The sequence below is a fragment of the Rhizophagus irregularis genome, chromosome 5 (genome assembly GCF_026210795.1).
Source record: "Rhizophagus irregularis chromosome 5, complete sequence".
Taxonomy (NCBI): Eukaryota; Fungi; Glomeromycota; class Glomeromycetes; order Glomerales; family Glomeraceae; genus Rhizophagus; species Rhizophagus irregularis.
The window spans coordinates 2,101,941-2,122,448 of NC_089433.1; the positions used below are offsets into that span (position 1 = coordinate 2,101,941).

At 27.7% G+C, this 20,508-nt stretch overlaps 6 protein-coding genes across 6 annotated transcripts; 2 read left to right on the forward strand and 4 right to left on the reverse strand.

The window, feature by feature from the left end:
- Positions 1-6,172: 6,172 nt before the first annotated feature.
- OCT59_024974 (uncharacterized protein) lies at positions 6,173-6,702 on the reverse strand (the record flags this gene model as incomplete). Its single annotated transcript, XM_066135365.1, has 2 exons — positions 6,173-6,409; positions 6,523-6,702. 2 exons carry the CDS (start codon positions 6,700-6,702, stop codon positions 6,173-6,175), a joined length of 417 nt encoding a protein of 138 aa, XP_065991790.1.
- A 95-nt stretch (positions 6,703-6,797) lies between these two features.
- On the reverse strand, positions 6,798-8,061 carry OCT59_024975 (uncharacterized protein; the record flags this gene model as incomplete). Its single annotated transcript, XM_066135374.1, has 4 exons — positions 6,798-7,070; positions 7,134-7,298; positions 7,382-7,767; positions 7,842-8,061. 4 exons carry the CDS (start codon positions 8,059-8,061, stop codon positions 6,798-6,800), a joined length of 1,044 nt encoding a protein of 347 aa, XP_065991791.1.
- A 1,374-nt stretch (positions 8,062-9,435) lies between these two features.
- On the forward strand, positions 9,436-10,540 carry OCT59_024976 (uncharacterized protein; the record flags this gene model as incomplete). The annotated part of the gene is made up of 3 exons (XM_066135383.1): positions 9,436-9,826; positions 9,884-10,467; positions 10,535-10,540. The coding sequence occupies 3 exons, from the start codon at positions 9,436-9,438 to the stop codon at positions 10,538-10,540; spliced, it is 981 nt and encodes a 326-aa protein (XP_065991792.1).
- Positions 10,541-12,862: 2,322 nt separating this feature from the next.
- Positions 12,863-13,230, forward strand: OCT59_024977 (uncharacterized protein; the record flags this gene model as incomplete). Its single annotated transcript, XM_025324330.2, has 2 exons — positions 12,863-13,086; positions 13,152-13,230. 2 exons carry the CDS (start codon positions 12,863-12,865, stop codon positions 13,228-13,230), a joined length of 303 nt encoding a protein of 100 aa, XP_025186625.2.
- A 2,505-nt stretch (positions 13,231-15,735) lies between these two features.
- On the reverse strand, positions 15,736-16,047 carry OCT59_024978 (uncharacterized protein; the record flags this gene model as incomplete). Its single annotated transcript, XM_025324331.2, has 1 exon — positions 15,736-16,047. The coding sequence occupies one exon, from the start codon at positions 16,045-16,047 to the stop codon at positions 15,736-15,738; it is 312 nt and encodes a 103-aa protein (XP_025186626.2).
- A 2,191-nt stretch (positions 16,048-18,238) lies between these two features.
- On the reverse strand, positions 18,239-18,472 carry OCT59_024979 (uncharacterized protein; the record flags this gene model as incomplete). The annotated part of the gene is made up of 1 exon (XM_025324332.2): positions 18,239-18,472. One exon carries the CDS (start codon positions 18,470-18,472, stop codon positions 18,239-18,241), a length of 234 nt encoding a protein of 77 aa, XP_025186627.2.
- Between the last annotated feature and the right edge of the window lie 2,036 nt (positions 18,473-20,508).

Genomic DNA, 20,508 nt, shown 5'->3' on the forward strand with positions numbered 1-20,508 from the left:
GGTCTATCCTACACATATCCTACACATATCTTACATATATCGGATACTCAAAATGTAGAAAATCATACACAAATAATACACATATCATACACATATCGGGTACTTATATATATGGTATACCTATCAGGTACCTGATATATGTATGATATATATATTAGTACCCGATATGTGTATAATACACTAGTCGAACGATGTCAAATCGGGGACCAATCAGGTGACCGAATTCCACCCGATTGGTTCCTATTTTTTAAAAAATTTTCATCAATCAGTAAACCTGATTGCTGCCAAAAGATGGCGCAAAAGGAGGATACTCAGGTACCAATCGGGATATTCAATAGAGTATAATCGGGTATTAATAGTTACCAATAGGATATTTACTGGATATTTACTATTTGACATATCAGTATACCGATTGATAACTTTTTAATAAATTTATAACAATAAGAAATCTGCCGATTGCATACATTTTTATTTAAATTTATTTGATATTTTACAATAATTACATTTAATAATTTAAATTTATTAATTATTAAAAATACAAAATCAGAAATACTACTAATACTGAAATTTTATCTGGAATCCAGTATCCAGGTTGGAGCAAATTCCCTACAAAAGAAATAAAAAAACATTAAAGAAAGTTTTTTAAAAAAAGTTTCAAAAGTTAAAACTTACTTATGAAATTCTGGTATATACATCTATCAGAGCCGATTCCCTATAATAGAATAATAAAAAAATGTTTATTACCGTTTTTTTAATAGTTTCAAAAAAAAATTTCTGAAACTTATTACTTATGGGATTCTATGGGATTCGTTATACCGATTCCCTATAATAGAACATTTAAAAAAAAACGTTAAAAACGTTTTTTTAATAGTTTCGAAAAAATATTTTTCGAAACTTACCTATGGAATTCGTTATACCGATTCCCTATAAAAGAATTAAAAAAAAACGTTAACGTTTTTTTAATAGTTTCGAAAAAATATTTTTCGAAACTTACCTATGGGATTCGTTATACCGACTCCCTATAAAAGAATTAAAAAAAAAAATTAACGTTTTTTTAATAGTTTCGAAAAAATATTTTTCGAAACTTACCTATGGGATTCGTTATACCGATTCCCTATAATAGAATTAAAAAAAAACGTTAGTTAACGTTTTTTTAAAAGTTTCAAAAAATATTTTCGAAACTTATCTATGGGATTCGTTATACCAATTCCCTATAATTGTATATTAAAAAAAAGAGTTTCGAAAAATTTTTCGAAACTCACCTATGGGATTCGTTGTAACCGATTCCCTATAATAGTGTATTAGAAAAAAAACGTTAAAAACGTTTTTTAATAGTTTTGAAAAATTATTTTTCGAAACTTACCTATGGGATTCGTCCCTATAATTAAATATTAAAAAAAAACGTTTTAAAAAGACGTTAAAACGTTTTTTAATAGTTTCGAAAAATTATTTTTCGAAACTAACCTATGGGATTCGTTGTAACCGATTCCCTATATTTGAATAATAAAAAAAAATGTTAAAAACATTTTTTTAATAGTTTCGAAAAATTATTTTTCGAAACTAATCTATGGGATTCGTTATAACCGATTCCCTATAATTGTATATTAAAAAAAAGAGTTTCGAAAATTTTTTTCAAAACTCACCTATGGGATTCGTTGTAACCGATTCCCTATAATAGTGTATTAGAAAAAAAATGTTAAAAACGTTTTTTAATAGTTTCGAAAAATTATTTTTCGAAACTTACCTATGGGATTCGTCCCTATAATTGAATATTAAAAAAAAACGTTTTAAAAAAACGTTAAAACGTTTTTTAATAGTTTCGAAAAATTATTTTTCGAAACTAACCTATGGGATTCGTTGTAACCGATTCCCTATATTTGAATAATAAAAAAAAAACGTTAAAAACATTTTTTAATAGTTTTGAAAAATTATTTTTCGAAACTTACCTATGGGATTCGTCCCTATAATTGAATATTAAAAAAAAACGTTTTAAAAAAACGTTAAAACGTTTTTTAATAGTTTCAAAAAATTATTTTTCGAAACTAACCTATGGGATTCGTTGTAACCGATTCCCTATATTTGAATAATAAAAAAAAAACGTTAAAAACGTTTTTTTAATAGTTTCGAAAAATTATTTTTCGAAACTAATCTATGGGATTCGTTATAACCGATTCCCTATAATTGTATATTAAAAAAAAAGAGTTTTGAAAAATTTTTTCGAAACTCACCTATGGGATTCGTTATAACCTATTCCCTATAATTAAATATTAAAAAAAAGTGAGTTTCGAAAAAGAATTTTTCGAAACTCACCTATGGGATTCGTTATAACCGATTCCCTACAATTGAATAATAAAAAAAAATGAGTTTTGAAAAATTATTTTTCAAAACTCACCTATGGGATTCGTTATAACCGATTCCCTATAATTGTATATTAAAAAAAAAGAGTTTCAAAAAATTTTTTCGAAACTCACCTATGGGATTCGTTATAACCGATTCCCTACAATTGAATAATAAAAAAAATGAGTTTCGAAAAATTATTTTTCAAAACTCACCTATGGGATTCGTTATAACCGATTCCCTATAATTGTATATTAAAAAAAAAGAGGTTCGAAAAATTTTTTCGAAACTCACCTATGGGATTCGTTATAACCGATTCCCTATAATTAAATATTAAAAAAAAAGTGAATTTTGAAAAATTATTTTTCGAAACTCACCTATGGGATTCGTTATAACCGATTCCCTACAATTGAATATTAAAAAAAAAAGTGAGTTTCAAAAAATTATTTTTCGAAACTCACCTATGGGATTCGTTATAACCGATTCCCTACAATAAAATGTTTAAAAAAAATGTTAAAAATCGTTTATTAATATCTTCAAATAAATGGTTTTTTCAGTTTAATAAAGTTTCGAAAGTAAAATGTTTGAAACTTTTGTGGGATTCCGGTATCCAAATCGGAACCAATTTCCTAAAAAAAAATTTTTTTAAAAGTTTCAAAAGTAAATGTTTGAAAAAAAATGTTAAAGATAGTATGAAATAGTTTAAACTTTTTTTTTAAGTTTCAAAAGTAAATGTTCGAAAAAAAATGTTAGTGTAAATTTCAATAGTATAAAATAGTTTAATTTTAGTTAAAGAAAAATAGTTTATCAATAGTCTAATTGAAACAATAGAAATCAATCGGTAAATTTAAACTGAACGATAGTTATCAATCGGGTATTAACCTGATTGATACCCGATTGAAGTGTACACCAATTTCTAACTATTGAATAAATCAGGTGACCGATCAAAAAAAAAGTTACCAATCGGGTAGGTACCCGATTGGTCAGCGTTTTACCTGTGATATGTGTATTATTTGTGTATGATTTTCTACATTTTGAGTACCCAATATGTGTAATAAGATATGTGTAGGATAAATCATTTTTTTACCAGTGGATATATTATTCTTTTTATTGATATTTTGATTTTTACTGAAATAATCATTACACATATAATAATTATAATAAAATTGTTTACATAAATCTCATCATATATATTATTTAATTTTGAAATTTCTTTTACAGAATTTAGTTAAAATTGAAAATTTTTATATAATTTGTGTAGAAGTAATTTAATAACCCTTAAACTGTTTTGCAGCCAAATTTGCCTGCAATTTTAGTTTTAATTAAAGATATTTTAAATACCTTGAAATGTTTTATTACATAAACCAATATTTTTGTAATAAATTCTATAGTATTTTCTAAGTAAAAATCAAGAAAAAAGTTCAATTTGATTAATGATTTTTTAAAAGTAAATGATTAACAACTTATAGCTAAATTTTTAAATTGAAATATCTTTTTATCTATTAACCTAGAAATATAAAATTACCATCATTTGATGCATCTTAATGAGAAAAATCTGATAGAAATAAAATTGTTCTTCTACAAATATTATGTAATAAAATAACTTATAAAATCTAAAAATTTATAAATTAATATAACTTTTTATTTATCAATTTTAGAGTTATGATTTTATTACCATTAAATATACCTTAATAAAAGAAATCTAATAAATATAATTTCATCTTTCTATGATCATTAGATCTTAAGATATTTTAAAAATTCAAAAATTTTTAAAATTAATTTTAGCTATTAAAAGATATTGTAAAATTTTATAAATATAGTTTATTTCATATTTATAACAAATAATATTTTATAGTAAAATATAATGATAAAAAAAATTACTAGTTACAGATATTTTTAAAAATGTAAAAAAGTAAAAAAATAATTTGATAATAGAACTTATATGAAATAGTTTAAAATCCATATACTTTCTTTTTTTTAATAGCATTATATATTTTATTTACTTCTTTTTATATTTCATAATTAAAAAGATACTATATATATTTGAAAATTTTATTATATGGCTTTATTTTTAAATAATAAATTATATATTAGAAAAAATAAAGCGAAATTTAGTAAAATGTATATGATGAGTAAGAAAGAATCATATATTTAAAATGAATTAAAAGTTTTTGAGATAATTATAGTTAATAATAAGTTAAACTTTTTAACTTAGCTAACAAGTTATTAATCAAAATAGGAAGCAATTACTGACTTTGTGAAGTTATTTTCTTTATTATTCATAACAGAATGCAGTTTTTCTAAATTGCATAGCTGGCGATACCATACAGGTGAAATCTAAATTTTTCTTAACTAAAAATCACAAGTTTATTTTACTTTTATTCTTGTTTTAGTTGCAGCAATTTGTAAGTACAGAATATTGAATGCTTTATCAACAGAAACTTACGAAATGCTCCATAAATATTATATAAATAATCCTTACCATCTATCAAACAGAAAGAATGTAATACGTCAATTAGTAAATGCTGTTAGTTAAAAAATTTTAATGAGTAATTGAATTGTTTTTTTTCAAATATAATAAATAAAAACTCAAATTTCTGATACTTTTCACAGGTAAAACGCAAGGAATTGATACCTTTCACTAGAAAAATCATCATAAAGCTGAAGGGTTTGGAAAAATTCTTTAGGAATTAACCTTAGACATTATTAACCAAAAAATAAAATTGTTAAAAATATAATGTGAAAATCCATCTCACTTAAATTTCATTGAAAATTTATCTCAAATAATTTCAACACTAGATACCTTTTTGAATACTTCTTCATAAGATTTTGAGAGTGAAGAATTTTATATTAAAGTTTATGATGTGATCCATCTGGATAATGATCAAATTTTAAGAACAACTGGAGAATTTCATGGTAAGGAATGGTTTAGTAATATTGCAGTAATTCCTGTAGAAGACCAAAAGGCAAAAGCAATACAATTCAGATGAAAGAACTTGGTATGGGAAAGTAAGTGAATAATTAATTGCTGATTCTCATGTGATGGGTAGAAATTTTATGTAACTATTGCGGGGCTATGATTTATAATTAAAAATGAATATGTTCTGAATCTCACGTTCTCCATTTTCAAAAATGTCAAAAGGACATTTTACTCCTGAAAAACTTGTTACTATTGGTAACCTGATGACAGAACTTCATTATGGCCCTTTTTCACAAGATTAGTGGTATTATTCTGACTCCCAAATTCAAGATTCTAATACCCACAGGTCGAAAGCTGCCAAATCGGGAACCATCTAGGCTATCCTAAAAGGACCTAGATGGTCCCCAATTTTTTTTTATTTATTTTTGCAGGGTACCCGATTGGTAACTATAAAATGGCCCCAATCGTGCAGGGTAAGGTTATCAATAGGGTACCTATTCGTTCGCAACTGGATATCAATAGGATTGACCTTATTGTTATCCAGTTTTTTTTTATTTACTTGTTAGATTAACCTATTGTTATCCATTTTTCTTATTTAGAAGCTTACCGATTGATGTCATTTTGGTTAATTGTATCAATATATACACATAATTTATTAAAAAGTAATCAATAGGCTATGTCCGATTGTAAAATATAGAATCAATACATGCTTTCGATTGATTCCAAATTGCTACTTAATTTATCAATTTATTATATCAGATTTATATTACACACAATTAATTAATTTCAATTTATTATATATTTAGATGTAAAATTAGCAGAATGTAATATTAATACTACTAGTCTAAAATATTCTATATGACTAATATATTATGATAGTTAATTAAATTTTATATAAGAATTTTAATAAGAATTTTATTTGACATTATGGATCCCTTCAACCGATTTTAGTTTCTTTCTTGAATGGTGTCCAATATCATCATCATCATCATTTTCTCTATATTTCTTTAACTCCCCGGTTATAATCGATAACATCGATCCTTTGTATCCAGATCTCGTCCATCGAGATGCGTTTAATGGAGCAGTTTCCTCTCCCGGAGCATACTGAGAATTATCGAAAACTCGTTTTCGTCTTCTTTTATCAACTGTTTGCTGATAAAATAATACGTCCAAATAGTCTCTTAAAAACATTCACAACTAAAAAATACAATCGGATTACTAAAGTAGCTAATATAATGTACAATTTGCGAAAATTATTTACTTACGCAATCGCTTCTCCACTTGATATCTCGTATTACAATACGATTTTCATTTGAATCATTGTCCGAATTAACTTCAGACTCCTCCGGACTATGATACGCATTTTCTAACATGATTGGATTGAGTTCCGATTTCTTTAACTTTGAGACAATTGGATTGTCTAATAGTTGTAAATGTCTGACCATGTTCGTTCGTCTTATTCGTTTCTATTCTCTCAATTTTAATGGCTAATTAGCTAATGTTTCATAAATAAACTCAATTAATATAATATTACCTCGCTTCAGCGTAAATTGCCATGTTTTCTTTTGGTTTCTTCAGTTCGCTCAGATTCAGATTTCTCTTTTTTTAATAAATCTTCTCTCTGATGGTGGTGGCGCTGATGAATCATTTCGTATAGCACGCCTTCGCTAACCAGATACGCGTTGGTATCTAACACTTTGAATAGAGCGGGAATGATTATTTTCGTTACCAGATCCTTCTGCGACTCGAAAGTTTTATTGATGTCGAGTTGACTGCCTGTAGGCATTCGTTTGATATTCCATTTTACTTCTCGCTAAATATTTATTTGTGTTAGTTTCATGCATTTAAATAAATTCGAAATTAAATAATTACTTACACGCAAGTTATCTTTCGTATCTTTTGGTAATTCTGTTAAACTGTGATAAGTTACTTTCCTGGGAGCAGCTGGACTAGAATCAGTTTCCAATCCGCTAGTTCTCTCTGAACTTGAATTTGACCGAGAATCTGATCGAGAAGTTGATTGTTTTCGTTTTCTTTGCTTCTGGACTTCTTAGATTTGGATTTCTTTTTGCTATTCTTGCTATTTTTTTTTGGTTGGTGGCTTTCATCATCGGAAGAAACGACCTCAGTAGATTTGTTAGAAGCTTTAATGGAAGATGATTTCTTAGACTTCTCGGGCATCTTGGATTTCTTTTTACTTGGTTGATGATTTTTTTTACCGCTTTCATCATCAGAAGAAACAAATCCGGTGGGTTTTTTCCTAAAATCTTTAATAAATAATGATGATGATGTATCCTGGAGTTTGGCGCTCGATTCTGGTACCTTTGATGTTTGCTCTTTACCGCTCTCATCATCAGAAGAAACAAATCCGGTGGGTTTTTTCCTAAAATCTTTAATAAATAATGATGATGATGTATCCTGGAGTTTAGCACTCGATTCTGGTACCTTTGATGTTTGCTCTTTACCGCTCTCATCATCAGAAGAAACAAATCCGGTGGGTTTGTTGGAAGCTTTAACAAATAATGATGATGTATCCTGGAGTTTAGTATTTAATTTGATATCTTTGATGTTTGCTCTTTTTTACCGCTCTCATTACTATCAGAAGAAACAATTTCAGTGGGTTTGTTTGAAGCTATAATGGATGATAATGATGTATCCTGGAGTTTGGCGCTCGATTCTGATATCTTTGATGTTTGCTCTTTACCGCTCTCATTACTATCAGAAGAAACAATTTCGGTAGGTATGTTGGAAGCTTTAATGGATGATGACGATGTATCCTGGAGTGTGGCACTCAATTCTGACATCTTAGTTTGATTATCTTCATCATATTTCCTCAAACATTCTAGCAAATATGTCAACCGATTGCTTTCACTAGTAGAAATTTTTGAATTTTTTTCTTAAATGAAAAATTGGTAAATAGTTAGTTCGTTAAATAGTTTCATATCGTTAACGAATAGACGATAAAATTGTTAAGGTTTCGTTAAATACTCAGATAATCGTTAACAAACAGACGAAAAAGCGTTAAATAGTTTCATATCGTTAACAAATAGATGATAAAATTGTTGAGGTTTCGTTAAATACTCAGATAATCGTTAACAAACAGACGAAAAAGCGTTAAATAGTTTCATATCGTTAACAAATAGATGATATAATTGTTGAGGTTTCGTCATTATACATAAATATGTTACACAGTACAGAATGTAACCGATTGGAATGAAGCTTACCAATTTCGTAGGCATGCTCCAATTCAGGGGGCAAAACCAAATGGAATGGACCATTCTCCCTTTCATTGGTATGACTTTGAGTGCGACTTTTGGTATTTGATCTGGTACGGCTTCTGCCAGTTCGATGATGTGATCTGGTTCAGCTTCTGCTGGTTCGATGACTTTTAGTATGTGATCTGGTACGGCTTCTGCCAGTTCGATGATGTGATTTGGTTCGGCTTCTGCTAGTTCAACGACTTTTAGTATGTGATCTGGTATGGCTTCTACCTGACCTATCACTTTTATGACTTTGTTCCATAATAAAAGATTATTGTAAAAGAATTATTATTGTACCAAAAATTAACAAACGAGAAAAAGGGAGAATTTTTTTTTTAAGAAAAAATGGCCTTTTTATGTCTATTTTTTTGATCAGTTTTTATTTTGATCAATTTAATTACTCCGGATATACTATTAAGCTAACTTATACTATTAAACTATTTAACTTATACAATTAAACTATTTTCCAAACAAATCGAGTGATATAATCTAATATTATACTAAACTTTGCCAATTTCAAAAAAAATGGAATAATTAATCCAATACTATACTGAATTTTGCTTAATTTTCCAAACAAATCGAGTGATATAATCCAATACTATACTAAATTTTGCTTAATTTTCCAAACAAATCGAGTGATATAATCCAATACTATACTGAATTTTGCTTAATTTTCCAAACAAATCGAATGATATAATCCAATACTATACTGAATTTTGCTTAATTTTGAATAAATCGGAATAATTAATCTAATACTATACTAAATTTACTTAATTAATATGAATTTTATACCGATTGATTAACGTAACAGTGAACTTTCAGTATTAAGAAAAATTATTGAGTCAATTCCGATATAACGTGTACCGATTCTATCTTGAATAATAAGTTATAATCTGATATATTGCAATTGATAATAATATGCCACCAAAACCTGCAATCAAACCCAGAAAAAAAGTCTCGTGTCATTGTGATGAATTTAACGGAAAATTAGTTGATCCAAGAACAAAAGTAAAACACGAGGCTGAATATGAGCAGATGAATCGTTCATCAAGATCTACAAAGGTCAGTAAATCAGTATCAAAGCGAGTTCAAATAGACAATAATGATGATGAAACTTCAAACGCATCCTCAAGTTCATCGGGTTCATCAAGTTCATCAACATCTGAATCGCAAGAACCAATTCACATCCCGACTAAACGAGAAAGAAAAGAGAAATTTAAAGCAGTGGAATCGGCTGTTAATGATGTATTGATTGATGAACTTGATAACGAAGATACTGGCTTCAGCTCACCGATTGATGACGACCAAAGTGAAGACTTGAATGATGAAACTTCTGATGATGAATGATTCGCTGCTCCTGAATTAGAGGATTTTGGCGATGATGAAGATTTCATGTGTGCTGATTCAGATGTAGAATTTTCTGAATCTTGGATACTTATATGGATATTTAAGTATCAATCAAGATTCCGTCATTCCGAAGTTTCCATATCTTCCTTGATTGGATTCTTTAGCCAAGTATTGAAAGATGCTGATCCAAAAAGATTTGCTAATTTCCCATCCTCATCCTATTCTGCAAAGAAATTGCTACGCATTGACAAGGCAACAAAAACATATGCTGTGTGCCCGAAATGTAACAATCTGTATAAAATTGGGGAAATTTTAGGACAAAATGAACAAGTAACGGAAGCGTTACCAGGACTCAAGTGTAGTCGAGTTGAGTTTCCTAAACATCCGATGAAAAAGTATAGGGAGGTTTGCGGAGAGGAATTGCTAAAGAACATTCCAGTAAATAATGGTTATATAAAGCGTCCTCGCATAGTATTCTCTATGCCAGATTTAAAAACACAAATTTTTACTATGTATCAACGTCCTAATTTCGAACAAAATTTAGCAAAATGGGCAAATCAGCATGTTAACGGAGATATATTAGCAGACATTTATGATGGAGAGGTTTGGAAAACATTCAAGTCAGATGATACCTTATTTTTTACGCCCGAACTCGCTGATTCCAATCTAGGAATAATGATTAACCTCGATTGGTTTCAACCTTTCGATCAAACAATATATAGCACGGGTGTGATTTATGGGGTAATATGCAATCTTCCTCGTGAAATCCGATTTAGACAGGAGAATATGCTAATCCTAGGACTACTTCCAGGACTGCACGAAGTACATGCAGATAACATAAATCATTTTTTATCGCCAATTGTTATGGAATTACTCGAATTTTGGACAGGAGTTATTATAAAAACGCCGAATAATCCAACTGGCAAAACAGTACGAATGGCAATTATCTGTTGCAGTAGCGATATTCCTGCTGCAAGAAAATTATGCGGCCATATATCAGCGTTGGCAGCTTGTCATCGGTGCTACAAACGAGCTAACAATGGTAATTTTGGTAATTTCGATGATATGACTGATTGGTTTAAACCAAGGGATTTAGAAGATTTCCGACAAAATGCTATTGCATGGCGTAATTGCAAAACAAAAGATGAAAGAAATCAGCATGTTTCAAATAATCTTGTTGGGTGGACAGAATTGTTAAGATTACCCTACTTCAATCCAATCAGACATTGCGTCGTAGACCCAATGCATAATTTATTTCTCGGAATTGCCAGCTGGATTGTAAAACGTTTATGGATTGATGGAGGAAAAATATCTAAGGACGATCTTAAAATTATGGAAAAACGAGCGGAAGCTATTAAACTGCCAGCCGACATGGGTCGAATTCCAAATAAAATATCGACAGGGGAAGGTTTTTCTGGATTCACTGCTGATCAGTGGAAAACCTTCATTTTGGTGTATTCAACACCAATAATGTGGGATTTGCTATCAGTGAATGATCGTGAAATTTTAGGAAATTTCGTAAGAACCTGTTCCTTGTTGGTTTGCCGAATCATTAATACCAATGAAATAAATGAGGCCCATAACAGATTGCTCAAAATTGGTCAACTCATTGAAAAACATTATGGTGAAAATTTAATTACACCAAATATACACCTTTCTTTGCATATAGCCGAATGCTGTCGTGACTATGGTCCAATATACTCTTTTTGGTGTTATTCGTTTGAACAAATGAATGGGATCTTAGGTAAATATTTTAACAATGAATGTCTCGGATTTTAATTAATATATCATAAATTTGCCCTTTAGGTTCCTATCCCAATTCAAAACGATATATTGAACCGGAATTGCTAAGAATTATTGTGCAGAATTGCAGAATCAATGATCTTATATCTATTCAATCGGGCAACCAGAAGCTTGTTAATGGTCTTAAGTTAATTGAACCTCGGCAAACAACTGGTTCATTAGCGGCATATGATGACCTCAGATCATAAAAATTGGTGCAGTTCAAACGGATTTTCTGCAGCGAATTAGAAGATACGATCACTGGCAGTGAAATTTATCCGGGCAATTTATTAAGTCCAATTAAAAACCGTGTTGATTTACCCGACAATTTGTATGAACAGTTGATTACTTATTATAATGAAGTTTATGGTGAAAAGATGGATGTTGAATTCGGCTCCATGTCAAATCTGATCAGTCGAGGTTTACAGAATGATTCGTATGTAGTTGTTCAACCAATAATTAATCAATGCGGAAGAATTCGAGTGGCAGCTGAAATTTTTGGAGCGCGACCTCGATATAAGAAAAATTCTTATATTTTAGCAAAATTTACCCAAGATAACGAATCGATAGAATTATACCCAGGAATGGTGCAATTTTATTTCGAGCATGTATTGCGACTTCCAACTATTGGTGAAAGAACGCACAAACTTGCTTACGTCAAATAGTACCTACCGGTTAATGATCATCGAATTAGATTTTACTGCCGAGCTGAACAGGACGATGACCGCAGTGTTAATATTGAACTCTGGAAACTTAATGAATTTTATGAAATGTCTCGTGATAGTATAATTCCAATTCATAATATTTATAGCCGGTTTATTCCTACTAATTTTACAATCGGAACAAATAAGTTTTCTTGAGCAACATAAAATTCATAAGCAATTTGTTCAATATTTTTTAGAAAAATTGAATATGACAAGCAATGTTCCTAAAAGTTATCTTCAAAAATGGAAAATATTTGAAGAATAATTAGATGATATACAATTAAATTTACAAATAAAATGTCTTGTCAAATTTGAAGAAGTATTTTATGAACCTATTTATCAGTTTTTAACTAATTATGATCCAGTACCTTGAATTTATAGTTCAGATGGATTGGAATGTCTTTCTTTTGGCAATTAGGCACATGAAATGCCTGATAATATGACACTAATGTGAATAGAAGAACTTCAAAATAATGTAGAAAACATCTTTGATCTTTTTGGTAAAGAATTATATGCATGAGACAGAAAACTTCATGTCTTCAGATGATTTTAATAATTTATGTAAATCTTTACAAACTGGAGTTAAAAAGGCATTAGATGGATTTATAAAATGGATGGGTGTTTGGATTCATTTGCCATTAAGCATTTGCAGTCTAGAAGGTAATTATGGATTAGAATATGCTAGTGCATTTTTACAAGTATTTTATTCTTATTCCAAATCATATTCTCTTACTTTGTAAGAATCATTATATATAAATATTTGTAGCAAAATATAATGGACTAAAATCAAAATACTTTCAGTTTACTTGAAGCATTGTTCAATCAAAATTTCTTTGACCAGTTTAATAACTTTGCAAATTCAGATGGACAAGAACCATGAAAATTTTCATTAGTTTATGAATTTATAAAATGTCAAATTTACAGCATTGTAAATTTGTAATCCACTAACAACAACTCAAAGGTTTATTTAATTGCTATAATATTAAAATACACCTGAATATGGGTATAGAACTTTAACAAGTACGAATCCAAATTTCTGGTATTAACAATAGAATTGAAAAAGTAACTCAAGATGAACTTCATCATATTCAGAAAGAAATAAGAAATTCTAATAAAAGAAATAATTCTTTAGAAAGAATGCACAAAATATCTTAAATACTTTCTTAGTTTGGCGTAAAAAATAAATTTGCAAATATTAAATATAACTAAAATTTGCTTTTCTAATTAAATAAAAACACGTTCAAAGAATTATATTCAATAAGGTTAAAAGTAATAAAAATTTGTCAGATCACAAGAAATAAAATTTTCACAAAAGTAATTTTTAGCAGTATTAAATTTATTAGTAAAAAAAATTTTGAAATTTTATCACGAAAAATCTTCACTAATGATTTTTATTACGCAGCTACTAATATATTTATGGTTAGCTTGATATTAAATACTCACTTCATATGAAAAAATTATAAATGTTTGGTAAATTTGCATCATTGCTTTATTGATCAAATTACTTGAAATATTTACATTGCTTATAAATTCCTTCTGCAACCTTCTTACACCTTTTGCAATATAGATGTGAGTAATGATCAAATTCCTTATATACCTTATATCTATGCTTTCATCTCCTAAATATATACCATTTTTTAAAGTAGTTCTACTTTAGCAAAACGTCTTTCAGCTCCTTATAAGCTGCACTATTTTAATTATTTGGTAAGAAATTTGGCATGATATATATAGTTATAAAAATTATTGTATAACCAAAATTTCATTTACCTAATTTTGACATTCTGAATACTATGCATTTAGAATAATAACTAGTGTTCTGAATGGGTTAGGTCAATTCAGATGACCCGTCAGGTTGACCTGAAAATTTTGGGTCAGGTTATCAAATTCATGACTTGACCTCAAGTCAGATCACAGTTTGACCCAACCTGTTAACCTGTTTGACCTGACATAATATTTCTAGTCAGATGGATCAAATATGTAACAAAAATGCTGAAAACATTTTTTTATTGCATTACTATTAAGAAAAAATGTTTCAGCATTTTTTCATATAAAAAAATGCCAAAATGTTTTTTTTTGTATTAATTATATTATAAAAAAAACGTTTTAGCATTTTTTCATATAAAATTACTAGAAAAAAATACCGAAACGTTTTTTTTGTATTAATTATTATAGAAAAAACATTTTGGCATTTTTCATATAAAATTATTAAAAAAAATGCCAAAACGTTTTTTTTTGCATTACTATTAAGAAAATCGTTTTGGCATTTTTTCATATAAAATTATTAAAAAAAACACTAAAACGTTTTTTTTGCATTATTATTAAGAAAAATGTTTTGACGTTTTTTCATATAAAATTTAAAAAAAAAATGCCAAAATGTTTTTTTTTATATTAATTATTAAGAAAAAACATTTTGGCATTTTTTCATGTAAATTATATTAAAAAAAATGCCAAAAACGTTTTTTTTTGTATTAGTTGTTAAGAAAAAATGTTTCGGTATTTTTTCATATAAAATTATTAAAAAAAAATACCGAAAATGGCATTTTTTTATGTAAAATTATAAAAAAAAATGTCCAAAATATTTTTTTTGTATTAATTATTAAGAAAAAACGTTTCAGTATTTTTTCATATAATAAATATTAAAAAAATGCTGAAATATTACTTTTTTAACAGAAAAACATCAAGTTTAGCGTATTTTGTTTTTTTTTTAACTAAAAAACGTCAGATTTAACATTTTTCATTAAAAAAAAAACTTTTCTTTAACTAAAAACATCGGGTTTGATATTTTCAATTAAAAACCTTGGTTTTTTTATTTTTTTAATCATTTTTGATACACAGGTTAAACAGGTTAATGGGTTAGGTCGGGTAAGACAGGTTACCTGACTCGACCTGACCTGATCTATTTGGAATACTAATAATAACTGCACATTTTTTTAAGTGATTATACTTCTCTACGAATTAAAACTTAGAATGCTAAAATATTATGGCATAGATGCTGAAACTGAATTAACGTAACTGTAATTATTTTTATAGGCGTAATGTAATTTGATGGACATATGTATTATAACAGACGTATTGCATTATGATAGATGTATTATATTTTAACAGATATATTGTATTTTAACAAGAGAAAATTTATATTCCGCCCCCCGTGATTTCTTTAAACATCACTTTATGGGTGCGAAACCAATAAATATCATCTTATAAAAAAATATATTCCGGTGATGCAATAAAATATCACTTTATTAAAATTATTAAAATTTATACATATTATTAAAGATTTTATTATACAAGATAATTAATTGCTTACACGTTCCTTAAGTTTGTTATTTTTATGATATGCTGCATTATGACCAGCCTGACCACATATACGACATTTATAAGTATTTCAGCTTGAAGATCCACCATTTGCATTACGATCACTTTTTTCAATTTTAACACTACTTTTGAACTGTTTTGTTAGAGGCCGACCTTTTGTTTTTATTTTTAATAGATTTTGAATGTTTTTAAGTTCATGATGTTCATATTCTTCATTATTAATTGGTGTATTATTATCTGATTGCTCTTCTTGAATGTTATCATCATTATTTATCAAATTTAATCCTCTTTGTCTTTTTCTCTTATTAATATATTCTTTTAATAGAACTTCCATTTCATTGTCATTAGATTCCAAAGCAAGTAAAGTAGCTTCCCGAGCCATTCCCCATAACCTCCCATATTTTGTCTTTTTATCAATAGCTTTCTTTAAAATTGAAGCACATTTTGGAATAGTGATTTCTTTGCGTAATAGAAGAATATTATCTGAATCAGTATTATTAATAGTTTCTTTTTCATATGCGAACACTAAATTATTTTCTTGAGATAAGTCCATTCCTTGATAAGCATCTTGATACCATCTTTCTGGGATCATTAAAATATGAAAACCTGCAATTTTTGAAGACATCATTATGTGAAAATAATGACAGCAAATAACCCCCTTTGAAATTGTAGTTAAACATGAACATAAAAAAGAGATTTCATTAGAAATTGCAATGTAATGAAAAAACGTCTCTTTTCAGGTCAGATATCACAAATTTTCCAGATCTCCTTAATATCCTCTTTACCAATCTCATCAATAATTGATTGTAATTTAATCATCTGTACATTATAGTTATCTTCAATAAACCCGACATGTTCTTCCATTTTCTAAAAAAAAAAAAGAAATATGATTAATGCATTATGAACTATAACAAATAAAACCTTAACATTCACCATAATCCAAACCCTAATCCTAATCCTATCTAATCCTAATCCTAATCCTAACCCTAATCCTAATCCTAATCCTAATCTAAATTCTAACTTTTTAATTCCAACTCCTAACTCTAAAAATTACTTACTTGATCTTGAATAAAATCTACTTCAGAAAAAGAAATTATGGTTACTTGAAGATATAATAAACATTGTAACATTTCTTCTTTAATAGTAGTTGCTATATTTATTGTTAAATACTTTTCTAATATCTCAGTTATTGAAGGAAAAAGATCATCTCCCGTTGATAATAAAATTGAATTTGTAGTTGCAGATCGATATTCATAAAATCTCTTCCATTGAAGTTCTGAAGTAAGCCTTTCAGATAAACTATCAACAAGATGACATAAGGTTGAATTGCTTCTGACTGTTTTTTTAATAATTGCATTCATTCCTTCAACTCGTGAAGTAGATTCAATATTAGCTGTAAATATTTTTCGCAAGTAACAGCGTGCCCATGATTTCTTTGATGGCCATTAGTACTCTAAAAAGATAATCTTTAGCTAATGGGAATTTTTCTAGTAAATCATTCCATCATGCAATAAATAAAGCTTCACAAAGACTATTACGACATTTGTAAAAGTTTTTAATAAAGTCACTATAATGGTCCCATTCACTCTCACTAATAGGTTGAATGTTGTCCTAATTTGCCTTTCAAATTTTTTGGTAAATTCTGTCCAATATGGTATATACAATGTGCATGATAACTATTTGGAAATTGAACAGGTATAGTAGCATCTATAGCTGGGTCGGCATCAGTAAAAAATACTAGAGGTTATTTTTCAGTAGCTTGCAATACACATTGTAATATCCATTGGTAAGTTTCAAATGTTTCATCGCTAATAACAGCTTGTACAAGTAATCTTGTACGTCCATTATTATCCACACCAACAAATACACTTAAAGGCATACTATATATATTTGTTTTTGCCGTATTATCATTGATGATAATGTCATGATATTTAATTCAGAGTACTACTTGTTCAGGAGTCATCCAAAACAGATGGGTAAGCTGATTATCATTATCAAGTTCAAATTTAACAAACAAAGGATCCTCCTGCTTCTTTTGGACAAGATTGATAAGAAGATCAGATGCATCATTATGCATATTACTACGATCAAGTGACTTGAACTTTTGTATAGCATTTGACAAGTCCGAATCTGAACAATTCATTTTTGGAAATCTTGCTTTTAGAAGATTTCGTTGTAAAGTAATTGAAAGATTGCCATATCTGGTCATTATTTCAATTTTGTCTATCATTTCTTTTGTAAATTCTCTATATTTGCTATTAAATTCAAAAGCATCTGGTCTTAATTCATGATTATGTTGATTTGCGAATAAACTAACAGTGATACAAGTAGCACGTTCTGGAAAAGTAAAATTTATATGCTAAGGACATTAACATTTTTTGGTTCTAGTATTCCGCTGTTTTCCTGCTTGCAAAGCAGATTCTGATTTTTTTGATTTAAATTTACCACTAAATTCACATACAAATGTCCTTTTTGTAATTAATTGCGTAGATCTGTTTTTTTCTATACGATATTTAGTTATTGCAAATCCATTACGTTGGCCATAGTCTTTTAGAAAATCTTCCACTTCTTCCCTAGGAAAGGAAAGTTGTATTAAAACTGATATTCTCACTAGCAATTTTCACTCGTGTTTCATCAGTATCTAGTTGATCTTGGATGTTATCAGGAATTTTATCATTAATATTTTCATCTTTATCTTTACCAATAGTAATAACAGGATTATTGGAAATATCATCATCAGTGAGAATAGGGGTATTAGAAATGTCTTCAGACACGAAAAGTATGTTATGACGATGTAATAATTCCATAACTAAAGAGAAAGTTACAGAAAGGTGAAAGTCTTACGTGAAATAAAGATGCTTACATGAAAAGAATAAGGTTTACAAAAAAAAGGTAAAAAGTTTAGTAAAAAGGAGAGTTTACATGGAAAAAAAGGTAAAAAAGAAAAAAGTTTTGTAAAAAGGAAAGTTTCGCAAGGAGTAAATAAATCAAATCAGTTTATTACATAATCACATCAGCGATTTAATTAGTAATCATCGCCTAATAATAATTTTTTGAGAGAGCGATGCATGATAAATTTCATATGGTAATACAATATATTTATTATAAAGCAGTATATAAAACTATCACACTCTGCGATATTTACATTTATTCTTTTAACAAAATGTATTATGAAAAATTTGAAAATTTTACAAATTTATATAGCTGATAGCTTTTTATTATCAAAAAAATATTTATATTTAAAAATTAAAAATCTGTTCCTACTTCCTACTATAACTGATAATGTTAAACTCTGAAATCTACAAAATGAAAAGTTAAAGAATATTAGTAAACGTTCTTATATAAAAAACCAAAATCTGCTTCCTTCCATCCTCTTTAGAAACATTTATTCATTTCAAATTCTAAGTTTTAATCTAAAACTTACAAAAAGAGAAGTAAAAGAATATTAGTGAACGTTCTTAATATATAAAAGAAATAAATTCCGCTTTCTCCCTCCTTTAGAGATACTTACTTATATTTAAGTTCCAGTCTGAACCTTATAAAAGAAATTAAAAAATGTTAATAAATATTTTTACAAATCCTGCACCCCTCTCTTTTAAAAACATTCGCTACTTAGATGTCTTTAATGTTAAGTTTCAATTCAAAATCTACAAAAGTAAAGAACGTTAATATCATTCTTATATAATTCTACTCACTTACTTACTCTTTATAAATATTTACCATATCAATTCCTACAAACTGGAATCTTTAAAAAATATTATAAACATTTTTAATAAAAAAAATAAATAAAAAATCAGTTTACTTAAAAACTGGAAAAAAGTAAAAACCAAAATAATATTAAAAAAATTCAGTTTAAAAAAACTGAAAAAGAAATAAAGAAAATAAATTTTGGTTTAAGAAACCAAAAAGAAAATAAAAAAATAAATAAAATTTTAGTTAAACCTGTATCTACTGTATAGAATTTCTAAATAATGCGTAGAATTTCTGTTTTTCTAAATAAAAATTTTTTTAAACAATTTTTTTTTATCTTTAAAAAAAAAGATTGATAAATAATAATTCGATCTCTAAAAAATTTTTAAATAATAATTGGATCCAATCAAACCCAATCAAGTTTGATCACTAAATAATAATTCAATAAATCAGTAAAAATAAAATACAGCACTATATCAAAAAAAAGGCTAGTAATGCTAAAATTGTAATTAATTCGCAGCAAAGTATAAACTGACAAAATAAACAATATTCAGTTTTATTCAGTTTATTTTTAGTTTATATGGTAATTATTCATATTATTTTCACGTAAAAAAAATAAATCGAATTTCAAATATTAACTACTTAATATTTTGTCAACAGTAGCTTCAACATCAAATACATTTGAACCATGGTTAATAACAGGTAATAAATGTAGTTCAATAACTACATTTACTTCTATATTAAGTAATTTTTTTAATTCCAAATTATTTATATTGACCCATTTTTCGATTTCTGTAACATCTCTTTAATTAGGAATATTTGAATCACTATTACTCTTTTCTATACATGCCACCCAAATTATTTTGGACTGCCGTAATTATAAGTAAAATCCCAAATTCAATTATGACATCCCAAATTATTTTGGCACTTTACATAGTAAATTATATATAAATTAAATGAATTACGACATTCCAAATTATAATTATGGCAATTATGGCATCCCAAAATAATTTGGGCAGCATGTATACTCTTTTCGTCATTATCGTTATCATTGTTATTGTCGTCATCATCATTGTTATCATTATTGTTATCATCATTATCATTATTATTATTGTAATCATTATCCCCATCATTCCCATTACTATCATCACTA